The sequence below is a fragment of the Lineus longissimus genome, chromosome 2 (assembly GCF_910592395.1).
Source record: "Lineus longissimus chromosome 2, tnLinLong1.2, whole genome shotgun sequence".
NCBI classification, from domain to species: domain Eukaryota; kingdom Metazoa; phylum Nemertea; class Pilidiophora; order Heteronemertea; family Lineidae; genus Lineus; species Lineus longissimus.
Window position 1 is genome coordinate 17,404,416 of NC_088309.1, and position 20,244 is coordinate 17,424,659.

The 20,244-nt window shown below is 41.8% G+C and overlaps 1 protein-coding gene across 6 annotated transcripts in view; it reads right to left on the bottom strand.

Annotated features, from left to right (window-relative positions):
* Window positions 1-20,244, bottom strand: part of LOC135482689 (transducin-like enhancer protein 4) — a 73,810-nt gene that overhangs the window by 3,928 nt on the left and 49,638 nt on the right. For 2 of the 6 annotated variants that reach the window (XM_064762951.1, XM_064762947.1), the window contains 12 exons: window positions 16,972-17,046; window positions 16,730-16,849; window positions 15,194-15,250; window positions 14,544-14,681; window positions 13,667-13,718; window positions 5,625-5,803; window positions 4,523-4,584; window positions 3,679-3,928; window positions 3,087-3,188; window positions 2,323-2,468; window positions 1,560-1,754; window positions 656-836 (listed from right to left, as the gene is read on the bottom strand). In XM_064762951.1, the coding sequence (XP_064619021.1) occupies window positions 656-836; window positions 1,560-1,754; window positions 2,323-2,468; window positions 3,087-3,188; window positions 3,679-3,928; window positions 4,523-4,584; window positions 5,625-5,803; window positions 13,667-13,718; window positions 14,544-14,681; window positions 15,194-15,250; window positions 16,730-16,849; window positions 16,972-17,046 (1,557 nt within the window). The remainder of the gene's footprint in view (window positions 1-655; window positions 837-1,559; window positions 1,755-2,322; window positions 2,469-3,086; window positions 3,189-3,678; window positions 3,929-4,522; window positions 4,585-5,624; window positions 5,804-13,666; window positions 13,719-14,543; window positions 14,682-15,193; window positions 15,251-16,729; window positions 16,850-16,971; window positions 17,047-20,244) is intronic. The other 4 variants (XM_064762949.1, XM_064762948.1, XM_064762952.1 and 1 more) reach the window with 4 other exon arrangements.

The following is a 20,244-nucleotide window of genomic DNA, read 5'->3' on the forward strand; positions in this document are numbered from 1 at the left end:
TTTTCATTTCTGCTGATACACAAGCATTACCGTATTTTCCGGATTATCCCCCGCACTGCCCTATGACCCGCACCCCCTTTGACCATTACCTAAAGCCACGCAAGACCCGCACCTGATTATGACCCGCACTGCTCCAAGACCCGCATTCTCCAAAAATAGTAAGCCATTCATTGATGTTGACATCCTAGAACCGCCATGTTTTTTTTAATTGTTAACCAAAGTGGATCAATTCCAGCATGGCCGTAACTATTTTCCCTAGCGGAGACATCACAAACTATGCGATCATGGCGGAAATATTGGTTGAAAACAATGCGAAAACGATGGACATAAATCCTTATCAAGTAACCAGTTTGGTCCCCTTTTTTTTCTTTGGGGTTGGGGCTTATCCCTCTCAGAATCCACGCAAGACCCGCACCTTTGTATTACCCGCACCCCCACTTTTTGGGCCTGTTTGAGGGCAAAAAGCCGCGGGTCATACGCCGGAAAATACGGTACTTGTATTTCCAACAACTCAAGTATGAGGACACTAACGATTTTAGTATCTCTGACATCACTACTGTCAGGAGGATTAATAATTTGGCACAACCAAACTCTATCACTTCAGATCGGGGATTCGAAGTGTTAGCCAAAGGGACTCGCTAATCGCTGATCTTACCTGGAATATGCTAGCGCCATACGGTGTCCTCCAGGCATTGAGCAAGTTGTCTTTGCCCGTGCTCACAAACCATTTGCCGCAATAGGCAAACTTGAGGGATAGCACACAGCTCTCGTGGAGGTGAAGTTGATACTTGTCAGGTTTCGTGTGGTGGAGCACTTCTACGTTGCTACTTTCCATACTGAAATACAATATTTTCATAGATAAGATTATATGGAATTTTTCGAAATACTAAGCACCAGCAAAAGACCAAACCAATCAAATCTCTAGATGTCTGATTAGGACAGCAGGCGAGAAAGATTTTAGTGGAGCTGACCCAAATGTCCACTGCAAGACCGTATCATGTGGGGAGGACATTTCCAGTAACAGCAGACCAGTCCCATCTTTTGTGACTGGTGAAATTGAGGGGTGTAAGGAGTATATGTCACCCCTCTAAAAGTTGTTTAAGAAAAAAAATCACACCAGTCTATTGTTGCCTGTAACCATTGTATTCACTTGATTAGGCATCATAGATCTATACTAAGCCAGTTCTATTGACTGTAAGATAAGCATGTTAACTGTTCCTCCAAATATCAGATCATTCGATTGGGCACCGTATATCTATGCCAAGCCAGTTCTATTGATTGTCCAATGAGTATGTTAACCATTCCTCTAAATACCAGATACTGCAAGAGTGGGTGATCAGATATGCCAAATACAGTAGAACCTCTCTCGTAAGGACACCCTCGGGACTGACAAGTGCTGTCCTTATTAGAGAGGTGTCCTGATTAGAGAGGTCAAATTGAATGGAAACACCCAATTTGGGACCAAAACTAGTGTCCTTAATAGAGTGGGTGTCCTTAATAGAGAGGTGTCTGCTAAGGGAGGTTCTACTGTACAATGAGAGTATGAAATAGACACTTACCCAACGGCTAACCACTCTCCCGTCGGACAATAACCGAGGGAAAATATCTGGGATGTAAAGTCATGTTGTTGCAGTTGTCGGCCTTCTCTCAGGTCCCATGATCGCACAGTGTTGTCGAGGCCGCCCGTCCAAAGCTTCGTGCCATCCGGCGAGATGTCTATACAACTGGCGCCATCTGTGTGACCTTGGAATTGTCTGAAATACAGAGGATATCACTGGAGATAGCATTTTCGGGGAACACCTCAAACCGTTACTGGTTTGATTACCGTCAGGCTATCTTGTTATAAGCTAGCTAACTAGCTTTGTGACAGACATGCTTTCTGGTCCTTGACTGATGCAGATCAAGCCATATGATTGATATAGTGATAGGCTCCAGGCTTCAATCTGAACATGGACGTGTCCAATATCTTATTTGTGATGCAGTATAGGCCGAAGACTGGAAATTATCATCGGCACGTCCGTCACCACCGAGGTCGTTGATTTGATCAGCAGTCAGTGCACTTCCACATGTGATAGAAAGGGAGAATCTCCGATGAGTCAGTTCCGTTCAGTGCAAAACCTCCAGTTTCCTCCTACATTTCAATCATATAAATAGCCCTACACTGCTTTTTGAGCTAATAATGTTGATGTTGACACTCATTTCTCAATTCATGTTTTCAATGCTTCGCAGACAATGGCACTCCCTCTTGCAGTTTGAGACTCAGCAGGATTCTGGTACCAACCAGAGATGACCAGTGAAGACCGTAAAAGCTTGCCTACTCACCTAACGAGTGTCTGATTATGCAAGTCCCACACAGCGATATTACCATCACTGCAGCAGCTGAAGCAGACGGTAGAGTCTGGACTGATGGCCAAGGCATAGCAGGCTGGTGCACTCGATGTCAGTTCAGCCTTGATGCGGGGAGTACTCTGAAAAAGTCACAGTGGGCGTCATAATCTTTTGATAAGTTTGACTGACGTTGTCCGATCAAAGTCAAAATCATTTTATTGGGAGATGATATTGCTCATCCACAACTAATATTGGTTGTTGTATTTGCAGTAAATCTGGCAAATGGAAGGGGTGACGGGTGACACGCTATTACCCCTGCTGCCTGCCTGAACAACTGCAAAAGTAATCACCACGTTTAGTTATGCATGAGCAAAATCGTCAGGTCGGTCTTAGTGATATTTTTATTCCCTTGAGTTGGGACGCTAGTTTATTGCTTGTTTTAGCGTGTTTGATGTACAGTAGGGTCAGTTAGAGCATGCCTGGGTAGATGGCGCCTCGGTACTGGACTTTGGCAGTTGTATGCGGGCGCTATACATCGTGAAAGTCAGACCCAATTTCGCAACCACGTGACCAAGTTTTGGGATTCAAGAGTTTAAGGGATTTAGCTCTTCAATGTTGAAATAGGTGCCACCATTTTTGGAACTATACTGATCCCGAGATAGGAGCTACTCCTCAATATCCCAACGGTTCCTTCGTGGAGTTATTTGAGAAAGACGTTCGTCAGAATGACGCGCAACATCATAGGAGGGTATACTTACAGCTGCCAAGTCCCATATTGATAACGTACTAGCTTCACCACCAACTATTAGGGTCCTGCCATCTTGGAGCAGTTTTATTGAACGAATGTAGTTGTCTGGTTGCTGCAAAATGAAAAAGGACATATTGTAACAACTCGAAATGGACTTTAACCAACTCGCCTTGCTTGTGGTACAGTTCTGCCGTTACGGGTAGATTCCGAACTGTCTGGTGTACATTCCAGGCAACAATGACGTTTTCACCACTTCCCAAAAGTACATTTCTAGTAGTAACTTGATTGCAAATTGAATTTTTCATCTATCACAGGTACAAAGTCCATTTTTATGTCCATGACAATAGTCGGGGGCGCTATGTCATGGCCAGTGCATGGGTGTCGGCCTTAGTGTCTGTTAACATCTATCTGTCAATTATAAAAAGTCAAACGTCTCAGCCAAGCAGTTCCATTTTTGGGATCTTTTTTCATTTGGGGTTAGCACTTCAGTTCTTGAAGGAGAATGACACCAAATAAGTAATAAAACATTTCATCTACACACCAGTTTTCAAAAGTATTCCGATTCATCAGTATTTTCTGAAATACACATAAGTGAAACTTACCAAGCAATCGAGTTGTGACACAGGACTTTTTCCCCCTGGCTGACTGATATCCCAAACTTTCACACATCCCTTCCCGCCCGTGTAGACATGCCGGCAAGGATTGCTAATCGTGACCGCGCACACGACCTCGCCGTGATTCAAAGTGTTGATCTGTCGCGCGTGGCGTGGAATACCCGGCCCGATCAGGGCGTCCGGTGGGAATGGCACGGGCTGCATCTGACCGTCTGCGCTTACATGGAAAGAATAGGCACTGAAAAGGAGAAGGGGGCACCTCTTTATCAATTTGAAAAACAATAAGGCCTATCTTCTTGCATATGTACTGGAGAGTTTTTAACACCGAGGCCATTGTTGGGCAATGCAGCATGAACTATACTGAGGCTTCCAGCTTGAAATGCTCCCAAAGTTGCATATAGAGAATACATATAGATATAGAAATGGGCCTTCAGGCAGCTCGTAACACATGTACCTAACAGTGCTGGAGAATGCATAGAGTTTTCTTGGCGAGGTGCTCTCCTAGCCAGGGATGATGTATTCATCAAGTTTGTTCAAAATCATCAAATGAAATTGTCAGAGGCCATGTGTTCACCTTTACTTCCTTTGGTGATCTGACAATCAATGTATGACATATAACCCACAAGGCATTTTATGACATTGACCTACTATACGATATGAAAAGTAGGTCGCCTCAACCTAAAATCAGACTATATCAACAAAGGCTGGCTATCTGAAAGGAAATTTTTCCTGGAGGGTGGTGCCACCTTTCAAACTAGTCTCAATCTGAAACTAACGTCCACAATGTGACTTGCAACAGTTACATTATAGTGAGATAAAATTTGATACGTACGGTTTACCGCCAGAAATTTGAGATAAAGGGGCTCTCATTCCGTGGGGGTCGAATGCTTGTACCTGAAACAAGACAGGCGCACTTTAGTAACAACACTACAAAAAAATAATTAGTCTTTCAGGTGGCCCTACAATAGCATTCGAACCCATTGTTCTCACTTTTGTAGCACTCGAATCGATCTCATATCAATTTTAAAATTTTAATCAGGTTTGTATTACAATGTTGAAAGGTGTCATAAAAAAACGTGGATAGGTTCCAAAGGTACTCTTTCAGAGAGAAGGGGTACTCTTCCAGACAGACCGATCGATTCTACGCAGTAAAGAGTATCCAATTATGACATTGTTGGCCCACTTGCAGTGGCTGGCAATTCTGTAGTTGTTCACACCGTTATTCGAGTGCCCCTGTACCACGATAACAGCAGCAGCAGAAGTGAGGTAATTGACAAAAATATCCCAATGATCGATCCTGCCCAATCAGCACAACCTGTGTAAGGTTTGTTAAAACTAATCCAATGGTGCCGTTTGTTGCAACCTGTTTTCGTTATCGAAGGAGATTCATGGATTACAGCCCTTCGCCACCAATGTAACACTACATTGTAGTAACAGGCTATCGTGGTAGAGGGCACTGCAGATATACATCTAAAAGTGTACAGGAACCGTTGGTAGAATAAGGCTGGGGGGTCGATTATAATGTTTTCTTATGTGCTGTATAACTGTCCGCTTTTTATACATTACATAAAGAACGGAAGATTGGGCTACATACAGTCCAAATCACAATTGTCATCCCTAAATTCATGTAATTGACGCGCCATGTTGCGCGACACTGACGCAAAGCAGAATGGATGTTATTCGTGATCTGGACTGTACGATTCATGATGTCACTCCCTCATGTAATGTAGGTTTTCAAGCCTTAGTAAGTTACCCCTTGTGACAAGTGACAACGTGAATCTTATATAACTCCAGCCTCACATGACCTTTTGATGAGGTGGCCTTGATGAGGTATTCTTTCTGACTGCATCACATATGGGCTGAAACATGCCCTTGTATTAAAATCGGTATTCCATTTCTGGAGAAAATATTCAAGTTTGGGTTTGTATACTCACAGGACTTACCATGGGTGCCCGGTAATTGTTGAGGGCCCCTGGCGAGATGCTGTTGTGAACCATGTTGCTGTTGTAGGCATTTGGACTCAACTCCGACGGCATCCCGTGTGAACCGTGTGGCGGAATGAATGGATATGCACCTGCTATGGACGAAATTGGATTTCTTAGAGCAGGGGCGACTAGAAAGTCAAAAACAGAAAAGAAACAAAAAATAAATAGGACAGAACAGAAATGATGCACAAAGATACCATAATAGTTGTTCCACACTTTTTCAAGGGCCTATAGTTTAGGTTATGTTTCAGCTCCCCTTTAGAATTGCATTAGATCTTTTCATTATACATACATTCCGGCTTATTGTCTTTACCCGAGATTGTGTCAAAGGTTTAATGACACAGTGAGGTTGTTTCTTTTTCTACTTCACCTAAACCACTTCCCCTTTGACTTCGTTGAATAAATGCAGCAGTTGGAACAAAATTTATCGATTTTGAATCACGTCATGCATGCGCATGAGTGAGTTTATTGGCGTTCTTATCATACAGAAAACAACTTTTTCTCCAGCTACTCAATTCCTTAAAGTCCATGTGCAATATAGAAAGTGTGTAACCAACCCCTTGCAAACGCTCAAGCCGAAAAAAAAGTCGAAACTTTTCTCGATGACTTCAATAGAATCGAGTTTAATTGATGATGAATACACGCACAACTTTCTAACAAAATGTGGGCTGAAATTTCACTTCGAACAGGAGTAACATTTCAAGTGAAGCCGACATAAAATCAATGGACTTCAACAGTAAGGGGCGCATAATTGATCTCGAGATATACACAAAGGCTGTATACCTAACGGAGACTCTCATCGTATCGATTCACACTCAAATGTTTCCAACTTGACACGGAGGAAAGACCATTATGAGGGCACTGAGAGGTTTTCATACTTTCCTCAGATCCGTGCCACAGGTGCTGTTAAAATGGCACTCATAGCGGTGGAATAATCGATGAGCATACTGCACTCACTTGTGCCAGTTAAATGACATGTTTTGGGAAGGCTGGTGTGAATTATTAGACGGGGACAAAGGATGCATGCCAAGCCATGGAAAATATCTCATAAGTCAAGAGTGGCCAGGTATTTCAATAGCTGAGAACAACTGTAGACTAAAGGCTCCAATGCTCGTCTTGCGGTCAAAGGGTCCCTGGTTTGATCCCAATTACCGTCTCCACAAGACTAGGCAGGTCTCTTTGTCTAACTTGCCTTATTCAGGTGCATAAATGGCAACCGGTCAGAATTGGTTGGGTAGCAGTGCTGAGTGAGCAACTCAGTCAAGTTCTATCGAAAAGGTTCAGAACAGACTGGGGTGAAGTCAGATCCTCTCCTGTAGTTGATATACTGATATTAAGCTTTCAACCCCAACTTTAACTTTAGTGACTACATGAATACGTGCCAACGACATGTAATCAGATGACTACACATCTGTGAAGTCATCTGGAAGCCATGCCGGCTTGGGGAAGATACAATCCTAGTCACAATTGTCATCCCTTAATTTGCGTCATTGGCGCGCTACCCAGCGCATAGGTCGTGCGTAACTAGTGTGTAGGTCGCACGTAATTTACGCGAATCATAGAGATAAGCACGTCACTGGTGCGTCATAGATGCACATACGTTGCACGTCAATGAGGCGAAGCAGGATGGATGTCATTTGTGATTTGGACTGTATGAATAACAAGAAGTAGCAATCCTTAAAGTGAACATCAAAACCAGTTGATGAAAAAAAAGGTGTTTTTATAAAATCATTACCAGTATAAATGATTTAAGTGAAATAATGCACAGTGGATCACAACATATGTTATGTACACCAGATATCATTTATATATTCTGGGCGTCAAATTCAAATAAGCGGGGATCAGTTGCTATTTTCTATCCAACCATGCATTGTTATTTAACAGGGATTGGGTGTTGATGAGTATCTTTTAGTGTGTGAGGAACAACTATGGCAGTGCATGCAAAAGAAAGGTGAGAATCGACAAGGAAATAGATGAAGAGTTATAGCTGGGCCGGCCCTAATGTACAGCTAAGGTTACGCAGAGATGGTCCAACCAGGAACATCCAATGACATGGTCCATGGACCATGACCTCAACTCGCGTCATTTTGCCAAGCAGTGATATGGGGGACTGCTAAAGATGAATGGTTAATACGAATGAGAAAGCTGTTTGCAGTTTTAGTTATATTGATAAAAGTAGGGAGACATTTTTTAGCCTGTTTGTGTTTGGATTAATGTATGTGTATTTGATATCGGGCCGAAACTTTGTGTTTGAGGTCATCTGACCTAGCGGTTCGTTTGTACAAAGCCTTGCGCTTAAGCAGTTTCCGGGCTCATAGAAGGATTGTGTACGTTTTCGGATGCATCTGAGAATCATAGCTTTAACTGTACATTAGTGACTGGCTGGCACAGCAAAGTGTGTCTAATCCGTTAAGACTTGAGACTTTGACTCTTCGAAGAAGTTCATTAACCGAGGATGGTTCAAATGGAAAGGAGGAAAGTTAGAGGAAGGATAGAGGTAAGAAGAAGGGATAGAGGTTGGAAGAAAGGAATGGAGCATGATTTTATACAAGTTATAAACATGAGATGGTATTGCGAGACTAGGTTCTTGCTATCTGGTTCGCTAGGGGAGCCAGACGATAGGCACTGCCTAACAACTATGACATATGATGTCAGGTTTGCTTCAGTGATGGCTCGAGAAGACAGCTTTCCCCCCGATTATTGGGTTCCTATCTAGTGTCACACCGACTTTGAACTTGTTGGCAAAAACCATTACTTCAAAGGTAAGGGAACTCATAAAGGTTAGGCAATACCAATACGTCTGATTCGTCCCAGTGCAGTCAGTAACTAATCCAACAAGACATCTGAAGGCCGGAAGCACAGTACAAATGTATGATTGCAAGTCACAATTCTGTGCCTTTATATGTACTGATCAACAAACCGAGATATAGAGTCCAGTATTTTGAACAGATTTAAATGACTAATACTCCAGGCCTTCATATATCTAAGTTTCTAAGCCCACGTTATCCTCTTCAGATTGCTAGCTGTGTAGAAACTATCTTTTCTCTATATCAGCAACGCCTTGTGTCCTCTTTCCATTGTTGTCTTGATATTCCTCAACTTGTCACACAGGTTCACCAAATTGAAAATGTGGCGATAACAGACTCATCTAGCTCTATAATGGCAGATGAAATCAAGGGGTGAATGGAACCTGTGCCTTTCACCCCGATAAAATTTCATGGACATAAGAATTCTGACGTGTCTGCTTTGCCCAAAATTGATATATTCAGTTTGATGAACCAGTGCCTGTGGGGGCAACCACCAAAGAACATCCATGGGGTGCAGAACTATCAGTCTAATCCCTGCCGCACTGATCACTGGATAAAGTTTCAAGCTCATCCTGTGAAATCAGCAACACCTGTTCTTGGAGAATCATCCACCTAATGCGAGTCATGGCCAACCAGTTATATCTTGGGGTTAATCCAGCCTCAGACGAAGGCCACTACCTCTGGATAAGGTCCTTCCAAGTGATGCAATATCGATTTGAAGGCATGAGCATGGCTCACTGGATGTCACGAGGGAGCTTTAAGCTGGTTTTACAGCCAATTCATTTCCTGTTTCAGAGATGGCCTTCAGGGACTCATTCAGAGGTGGAGAGGGAGTTGGTCATGTATCGGAAAGGTGGGAGTTTTCTAAGAGGTTGCGACTGATTCCAAAAGGTAAAGCTTGAATAGGGATTGGACAGCGAATCTTCTTCATTGGAAGGCATCCCATTTTGAGCAGCAGCGATTACCCAGGACTGACTATTAACCATGAACCTGAACGTTTTCACAAATCAATGTGTGCAAAATCATCAAAGTTCAATGGTATATGTCATGAAAACTTCCAGGTTCACAGCACTTTCTCGACAGGAACCTGGCGCACTCCAAAGGCATAGCACCTTTAACGTTATAGACATTGCGTTTGTATTAACTTGATTACTGTGAACTCAGTCAGGAGCCCTTACCACTTCCAATACTGTAAAAGCAGATGTCCTTGGAATCAATCTGGAAGGGAATGGTTTTCCATCCATCAAATTTGACCTGGACATCCACACACCTGATGCCATTATGGATCTCTCATGAAGCTAACTTTACAGGATCACAAATCTGACCTGATGGTTATGCAAAGGTCACCCGAGGTTCTGCATGAACGTGTAGTCACATGATCCAATGCCTGTGGGTATAGTATCAATACCCAGGCCAAATCTGATGGATAGGAAAAACAATCCCCTTCCCGACCGGTAACGATGTGTGTCATTTTAGAAGTGTGACAGCGCAGTCTAGAAGGTTGTGACAGCACCTGACCAGTTCACAGTACATCCTAGCTGAACATTCAATATCCTTGGCCCCAACAGCTAGCAGACCATTCCTCATCCCTCGGAAATCTGCCATCATGCAACTTAGGCAAGGTATATGATACCGGTGACTAAATTGTGTTTGTTGTTTTTCATTCAATCACACTTCATCACCTGCGGTACTATTATAGGATCAAACTTCTTCGTTGAGAGTACTCAAAAATTTAAATAAGATCCGGTTTGATATTCAATCGTTGATGAATAATACTTTAAACAGAATAGTTAACGACAGCATATGGCCGCGATTATCTCAAATGCCTTTTAAATTTTTAATCACATATCAGATCAGTTATGTTCTCATCATATGGTCCTGCCACCATATATTGCATAAACCATGGCACACAAGTTAAACATGGCCAACATTAACAGATGATGAAATATGACTGGATGACAAACGACACATATTTCCATTGTCGCTGACGTTCCTGAACACTGCTGAAGATATCGCCAATCCCAGATTTTGATTACAAATACGTTCATCCCGTTTTGAACATGAACGGCCATGCTAAAACACTCCGCTAAACCATACCCTAGTACCAAATAAAGACTAAATAAGACTAGTCTTTAGCAATACTTGCTGGTACCTGACTATATTACAATTGTTTTAACATTGTTACATAGTCAAGTTCCATTATTGGCTTTCCTCATCATATTTTTGCTACTCACATCCATACTAAACATACTATCATATTTTTTGCTGCAGGTATTTAAAGGGCCACTGTTATTTTAAATTTGAAAGCTGAACTTGAATTTGAAGATTTTCAATTGTGTAAATACGCCCTTAGTATAACTTTTTGCAGTGTTGTTGTGCAGACTGACATACACACAATTACCATCAATGCCAAGTTTCAGTTATTTCTTTATTAATGACAGCCCTACGCCACTGTTTCTTTTTATTTACCGGTGCCACAAGAAAAAACAAATACCCAGGAAAGGTGTAGGGCTTTACGCCATTCGTAATTACTGCTGGTCCAGGAAAATAGAAATGCAGTTATAAACAATGCCGTAGTGCAGATATCATGCTTCCGAATTTGCTGAAATTTGGTATTTATAGTATTTGTATATCCGTCTACACGACTTTGCTGAAATTTATATTTAGTACGTATTTACGCAATTAGAAATTTACAAATTCAATTACAAATTTCTGATTATAAACGAACGGCGCCTTTAATGAGAATAGATAATACTACATATGGCTACCTGGAACCCGCAAAAAAGTTCTGGTAGAAACATTTATACGTTTAATGCAAGTACGAGAACCCAATATGACATGATGCGGCAGTGGAAATCGGATGAGCCAGGGCCAAAAAACACGTTGTGTTGATGTCGTCATTTCATCAGATTTCCGTTTTCAGCAGGGATTTTCCGCTGCAGAAAAAAACCTGTGTTTTTAGAGAAGTTTGCACAAATATCAATTATCCCTGACGCAGTGCTAAGATAGAGTTTTTTAATCAAAAGATGGGCAAGTTCCAATTCAAGACAACATGATAGCTCAACTGCAATTATCTTACTTCAACTTGGGGCATTATTTCCCACTTCCTAGAAAAAAATTAAGACATGCTTGCTTCCATATTCATCTCTACAATACTGAATTATATAACCGATACCAATTTGGAGGAAATATGGCTGTCTCACCAACCCTGCAAGGGTAAAGCTAAGATGTTGGCCAAACCAACCTTAGTGGTGTGTTGTGACACAAACTCCCTGAGCGGACACCTCTCTATTGAGGACAACCTCTCTATTAAGGACACTAGTTTTGGTCCTAAATTGGATGTTTCCTTTCAATTTGACCTCTCTAATCAGGACACCTCTCTATTAAGGACAGCACTTATCAGTCCCAAGGGTGTCCTTAATAGAGAGGTTCTACTGAGAGTGAGATATCAATTTCTATTCCATAACATCTAACTATGTGATGTTGTTTTGTTTTCAACTGATTTTTTACAGCTTTCAGATTTAGAAGAATGCTTGCTACACGGACATTGCTGTGGTCAAAACGAGGCGTAATGCCTTTTACATTGGCACTATGCTGCAATGCAACCAATATGTTTTAGGATGCCTCACTATGGCCAGATACAACCTTCAGTAAACACTGACCTTGCCATAAACTAACATACAACTTACCGGTTCAAATTTGACCACGAACAATTCTGAACGCCACCACTTCTGGGCACTTTGAACAATTTCCAATTTTCGACCAATTACCTAACACTGCGTCAGTTCTGATTCCAAATAACTTAGGTACCTTGAAGATAAACTACAGAAAAAAGATGAAATGATGAAACACAATGTTAGGAATGACGAAGGGGTGGACGTTTTATAGGATGCGGCGCGGCGGGTTGGTGCGGAAAAAATACGTAAGAGCCCAGTGGACAGAGGTCAGTGGGGAAACGCTTGACTTACACCGGATTGTATTTTTCCATGCAAATTGCCAAACATGCAGGTTTTCCATACAACCAATCCTGAGTCCAGCTAGCTATCGGTCAAGAAGTGCTCAGTTCCCATTCTGCTCAAAAGGTGGCAAAATTTAGCCAATATCAATTTCTTTAATAACCTACGACATGAACCTATGTGACGTGAGGTTTTGTGCTCTGTTTTAATCATTTTCAGTTCAACTTTGAGAGGAGGAGTTAGAATCAGTATTCATGGAAAATCTGCAAAAATCGAATAAAAACAACACTTTTTACACCGGATAATATACTTTATATATACAATTAAGATTACACAGTTTAAAAGGATATACACTGATATTGAAAATTCTAACAATATAGAGATATCAGAATCTGAAAATCTCCGCCACAACTTCAAACAGCGCTCCAGCTCTTTTTAGAGTGAGATGACAAAAAGCATTTTGAAAAGAAACGTAATGTTTTAACATTGCTAGAATTTTGCACAAATCGAGAAAACCCAAAAGCCAGAAGACCCTAAAAACAAAATGAAAGCACCAAGTATGGAAAAAATGACGACCACACTTCTTTATACTTGGGTATGGCACAGCGGGCCGAAAGACGTCACGCCCTCACTCTCTCAGTCACAAGTGTCTGAATGATTGTCCTGGAAATTGCTCACGACGAGCAAAGAATCGGTTGGAGACCGTCTCTAGACACACTACAGAGTGTCCATCACACTATACTAGTAGTGTCAGCACACTATACTAGTAGTGTCAGTTCATATGATATCTACAAGTCCATTTTTTTGAGAATTTTTAAAGTCCGAACCTGCAGCTTTTAAAGCGCCGATTTTCCAAGGCGCCGAGTGTTAATTTTCCATGAATATTCACACTATAAGAATTCACAAACCACTTCCCGTACACAAAGAATCACTGAGCACAAAATTGTTATGTCCGACACACGTTATCTATATTTTTTTGTTTTGTTTGATTGTTGTTGTTTTTTGCACCGATTGGCAGAATGGGAGAACGGAGTCACTTCATTTCCAAAGCCAGGGCACACGAGACTGGTCTTGGTGTACTACAGTTACATGTTATAGTCATAAAGAGTAACATAGGGTTTAGCGTACGGCAAAAAACCACTAGGTAGGTAAGCATACGGCATCCTACCTAACGGTGGCGCTTTCGCCACTGGTTTGTGTCCACTGGATGGGCCAGGGGTTGCATTACCTGAACTGGTAGGTGTCGCTGACTTAGACACTGGCGTTGACGGCTTGTCATGCTAGAAAGGGAAAGAAGTATATGTTATCTTCCGCAGTCGGTTGGGAAGAAAGTTTCAACCTACACAATCACGTCAGCTGTAAGGTTTGAAAAATATTTTTTTCGACATCCAGTGCCTGGTTGTTCTCAACAGGTTTTGCAACAGAAGCTGGTGTTAACTTCACTCGATGTTATCTCTTTCACTTAGTTAAATCCATTAGACTTAACACCAGGTTTACACCAGCATTAGTGACAAAACTCAGAAGCTGGTGTTAACTTCACTTGGTGTTATCTCTTTCACTTAGTTAAGTCCATTAGACTTAACACCAGGTTAACACCAGCATTAGTGACAAAACTCAGAAGCTGGTGTTAACTTCACTTGGTGTTATCTCTTTCACTTAGTTAAGTCCACTAGACTTAACACAAGGTTAACACCAGCATTAGTGACAAAACTCGTTCTGAACAACCAGGGTCAGGCAGTCCTTGAGACATTCCTTGAGACATTCTGACCCGAAATGTCTCATTTTTATCAATATTGAATATAGAATCACAACTAAAATCACTGCAAGTAAACATGTACCTCAGCATTATCCAACACCGCAGAGAAAAGAGCTCAAAATATGATACAATGAGAAAACTGCACAAGTGGCTGATCCAAGTCACCAAAGCACACAAGATGTTTTTCACTGGCCTGAAAGCTCAGCTAGCAAATGCCACACACTCAGCCTTTCGACTGTTCAGAAGACAAGTTTCAATCAACACTGCTAAGTTATGCCTCACTTCTGGTAGCCCTATCTCATAATATCAACACCTATTGAGCCCCCCTGTTGAAGCAATAACACCTTACCTCCTTATGTTTGGATGAGGGCGTGCTGGCATGAGACGACCCCTCGCTACGTGGACTGACAGGCCCGTCTTTTTTGTGGCCTTTATCGGGGCCGTTTTCTCTTGGAGATCGTTCACCATTCAACGGAGATGTAGGGTCCTGAAACAGATGAATGATGAGCTAGGAATCGAACTTACAGCCCCTGGGTTATGAGACTGGTGCACTACTACCTTGCCTTATCTTAAAGCTTCTACTTGGTCACTGTCTACATGATATCTTTGATTGTCATTTTACAACATTTCATACAATCCACTTAGCCATTTGAAAAACAGCTAGTTAACAATCCCAAGGTATTTTTTCCTTCCGTCTGCAGGTGTCCAATGTTTCCACCAGGATGCTTTTCAAGGGTATGTTTTTGGATGGGGAGGCCTAAAGAACACTTTTGCCCCCCAAATATTTACCATCCTTGTTTTGCTGCAAATTGAAGATAGTTGCATTTATGCACACCTAATCTTTGAAAAGTGGGGTAAGGTAGTACAGTTATAGCCCTAGTAAAATCCTAGCTTCAGTATGCATTGATGTGTACTACTGGTTATTTCACCAGTGTAGGGTCTAAAATTGCACTGGTGCTATAATTGTACCATTTACCTTACAGTCTAGAAGGTACTTACCTCATTTGCTACATCTACAACCAGATCTTGGTCACTTTTTTCACCGTCACTTTCCGGCTGAAATTAGTAAGGCGAGGAAACAATGAGGAGAAATCACTAGGGACAGTAAAGGGGAGACCAGTGACAAGAGTGGTACTGGTTGGCAATTCTCTCATGACTGGCGGGACAGGGGGCAGTAGACACTCTTAGAAATAAAGACCTTTTAGCTTTTGAAAAACCTTTTGATTGTTCTTTAGCCAACACAAATGTGCAGCCTGTAGATGTTTTTCAGTGCAGTGAAAACCCTTAAGACGTTTTTCACAACCTCAAAAACCATTTGGGGTTTTTCATCTTACCAAAAATTTGTTAATGGTCTTTCAGAAGCTCAAAACCTTTAATTTTAAGAGTGTAGTGTGAAGGGAATCTGTTTACAATAGTTCTTGGCTTCTCAACACAAGGGGAACCTGAAACTAAAGTGTTCTTGGCCAGCACTTCTCAAGGCCAGATTGGAGAAGAATTTTCCCATTTTCCTTTTAGGCAAGGCCAATGACAGACTTAGAGGGAGAAGTATGGAAGGGGTGCCACATTTTTTAAGGATTTTCCGACAATGACAGTTTTCGAAACTGATTTAGATCCAAAGCTCACAGGATCACACCATGAAAACTACACATACAATCTCGACGCCACAACATGTTATAATATAGACAGGCAAAGACACATGGTGCATGTAAAGTTTAAGGACCGCACTTCACTTTAACCTAATATAGTATCGAAGGTTAAGGGCCACCTTATCCTACCTATATCATACCAGGATAACAAGCACCTGTTTTCAAAATTCCAAACACAACAAGCGACCGACAACATCATACTGCATGCCAGATAAATGTTGGGCCCAGCAGGCCAAACCACTGTCCCTGCTCGTCCATCTCTGAATGCTTGCCGAAGGGCCTAGCGATGATGACCAATTCATAAAGAAAGTTAGCAATTTTATTCCCAAGTTTTATGCATGTATGTATCAGATTAGCTATTTTGGACTATGATATCAGTAAATTTACAAACTTTCCCTCTATGTAATCAAACCTTGCTTCAGAAATGGCCCAAACAGTCAAACCCCTCTATTTCTTGATGGCTTACGTTTTTGTCTTCTTCAAAAAGGCAGAAAAGTATCTACTGGCTATTTCCGATGAAATGAACAACTCAGACATGCCTTGCCCATATTTGTGTATTTTGATCATACAGTCCATATCACAAATGACATCCACCCTGCTTCGCGTCATTGACGCACAACCTAAGCATGTGAAACTCACCAATGACGCACCAGTGACACGCTTATCTCTCTATGTTTCGCGTAAATTATGTGCGTCCTACGCACAACTTACAAGCAACCTACGCGATGGGTAGCGCGTCAATGACACAAATTAAGGGATGACAGTTGCGATTTAGACTGTATCTGATGCACAGGATGAAACAATGATCTTTTCGAAAAATTAACCCAAGCAAAGAAAGTGACTTGATGCAACACGTAGAAATGGAAGAGAAGTAAAAACAAATACATACGGAATAAGTACGGTGACTTACTGCTTTCTCCTCCAATACCCGACGTTTCTTATTATCGTTCATTTCCGGCGACCGACTACGACTATACTTGTCTCTGTCGTTAGGTGATGTGGAGGTTCTCTGCAATTAGAAAACACAAACACCATATTAGGAAACATGAAAGCATCCAGAGTTGGATCATCTAAGAGAAATTGATATTTTCATTTGGGAATATATAGTAATGCTGTTGAGATGATCCCTACCCTGTGTTTTGCTCCACCATTCTTTGTGTTCTTAGGGTAGCCGGAGTTCTCATCAGAATGCCAGTGAGCAGCCGCCTGAAATTCAAAAACAAATTTCCCGTTATAGTTTTATACCGATAAAGGATGGGCGATGGGGTTTAAATCGGGGACAGAGCAATCTTCAAAGGCTTCTGTGGTTCATATCGCTGTACATGGAGGCTAGAAGAAACGGATTGTTTTGTCCGAAAGTTCCAGGCGAAGTTTGGTGAAGTCTGGAGCCGCGTTGGCAGAGGAGATACTGTAAAATGCAAAATAACACGAAAATATATTCAATAAATTTCACAATTTTTTTTGGAGATCACAACATTCCTCAGAGTTTTCCAAGAAAAAAAACCAACTCAGGATTTTGACTTTTACAAAACTCGAGGTAATTTGCACCCAAGAAATGTTTCCGTCTTGCACCACTGTGATGGAATGAATGGCCTCCATTGCTTTAAGATATGATTGGTTCCGGATTGGCTTGTTGGCAATTATACAATCTGCACACTGCTTTCCCATTTTGAACAGTCCATTAAGTACATGATCGTCTGTCATCGCAACGACGCAACAAGCAAGCTGGTATATCAAGAGCTGCCATCTGGTGAGACGATTAGTTACCAAGTTCTTGACCAGTTCTGTTTACGTCACTGATCTTGGCACCAGCACAAATCGCCACCAAAGAATATCCACACGAGTCATCGAAAAACCTCATGTCCACTTACAAAACAAGCGAAAGGTGGTCGAGCCCAGGCATAGTTCAAATGTTGAGGACCTCCTCAACCAAACCCAAACACTCGTTTTTAAAGTATGTTGATAAAATGCCAATTAGTTCACAAACAATGGGACGACAACACTACAGATTATTTAATGCCATTCCCGGTAGGGTCACACCACTCGAAGATATCAAGAGAAATTTCGTTTTCATTAAATCAATATTTGTAAGTCCCGAATTGAAGATTTGCTGGTGCTCAGACGAGCACGATTCTCTGTGTCTCGAGTGCCATTATGAATATGATCTAATTGATATGCTCTATAAACATGGGATTTGGCCCGAGGTGAAGTGTTTGATCGAGGCCTGGGTTACCAACTGTTACCGACAAGAATGTCCACTCGATGTTGGTAAACAAACTGATATCAGAATAGGCGAGGACAAAGTCTGAGAGAGAAATCAATATTGCAAATACAGATTAAGTTGAATTGATTGTGAGTAAAGCTGTCAAGTTTTAGAGAAATCCAACCGATCAGTTCGAACTTAAAATGCCCCATATCTCAGTCAGCTTGGCACTGGACTACCACGCAAGCCTGAGTTTGAATCCGGTATCAGTTCTGAGGCCACTACATACTACACTTCAAACTTGTTGGAGCAGGATGTGGTGCGGTCGGTTTCGAGTGCTGTTCAAACCTCATGTTAGAATGTCTACATCACTGCAAGCTGTTAATCCTAGTGATGTGGTCAGGCTAGAAGTCGGAAACGCCTGACCACATTTGGTGACCAACTTCAGGTCACGCACGGTTGCTCGAAAACAAAATAAGAAGAAGCAGAGCTACTGCAAACCCCCTCAACAAAAACTATCTCTAGGTTGAAATTTCATCAAGGTAGTTGTGCTTTAACTGGTCTCCGATGGGTTTTCACATTCAGCGTGAGATAAATGAGCTATCATCTTGAGTAGCAACACGGTACGATCCCTCTCATACTGCATTAAGTTCATGAAGCCTCCCACTTGACAAACCAAAGGCCTCTACACTGTAAACATTTCCATATTCCATCAGTCCTGCAATAATTTCTGATGACTTCATAACCCCCAATGTCACACCTTAAGGACAACGTTGATAAAAGGATGGCAAACACAAGCAATAACGAATCCACTATGTCCACACTCTCCAACCAGGCCAACACATATCAAGAAAAATTACTGTTTGACAAGTAAACAGGCATAAGACAGAAATTGTCCGTTAACAGCATCAAGAGGTGGTTGCAGCACAGTCGTTCAAAACCGCCTCTGGTTATTGTGTCAATACGATAACTCCTATAACTCGGCTGAGCTCCCTCTTTGACTGCATGGACTAACACATCCGTACCTACTTCAGAGTGTTTAGTTTTCCCCAATTCCTCCAGAGCTACTTTAGACTTTAGAGCATACAGTTGTGTTGCCGGTGATGGTGAGAGACATTTGGAGTGGCTATCTGAAGGACAACACACTAGACCCCGATCTTGGTTGCTGAAGACATTCCCCGTGGCTAAGTAAACCAACACTGTCCTTCCATGATGCAGAACCAAATTGTCAGATCTGCTTGCAGCAGAAGATCACTAGGGGAGACCCACCAGAGAACGAGTCAAGCTTTGAAGAGACAATGTATCTTTACATCCTCAGGTCATTTACTATTTGCTTCTGGTTAGAAGATGAATGCTGCAAGAGATCTCAAGAGGGAGTTAACGGTACTGAATCATGGTTTTCTAACACCATTTCCAATGCTTCGTTGATTTAGGCCAGATGGCGCTCAACATTCTGTACACTCTTTTTCATGTTAGGGAGGCTGCCAGCTCAAGCTTGCAGCCAGAAACATTGCGTAGAATGCATGCAATCCTCACCGAGTGAAAATATCCATTATGCATTCCTCAAAACAAAATCATTACCAAAACATCACAGAGGTATGATGGCATCACAGAGGTATGATGGCAAGAAAGATTAACGAGGGTTAAAAAAGAGGTCAGCAAATACATAGAAAACCTTCATGAGAAGCAATTCACCTATACAGCTTAGGTGAAAAACCGATGAAAAATAACAAATCTTTCTTGCTGTTGGGAAATTCCTTCGTCTCGGAAACAGAAAGGATCGTGTCCGACATCTCTGACATACAGATTAGGCCTATGGCAAGTATACTTCACTTGGAACGCTTGTCTGCTGATGTTAAACATCGTGGGTGCCACGTACGGCGAACAGGAAAATGACAAAGCGTTTAACTTGGAAGGTGTTTCTGATGACTGATACGATCAGGCAGTGTATCATTGTAAATTTTGCGGAAGACGCCGAAAAAAATTATTAACATGCTGCATCAGGTAAACACGACAAAATTTCGTACATCTCAGCAATTACCTAGTTTACACATGCTGACGATGTACACCTGGGTTACTCAGTATGGTAGTAAGGCACACCGGGTGATCACCAAGATGGCCGCCATGTACAAGATCGCCTACTCCATTATCTCGGCCATCAGTTCCTGACAAGCAGTCTACTTGTACGAGCAGATGAACAA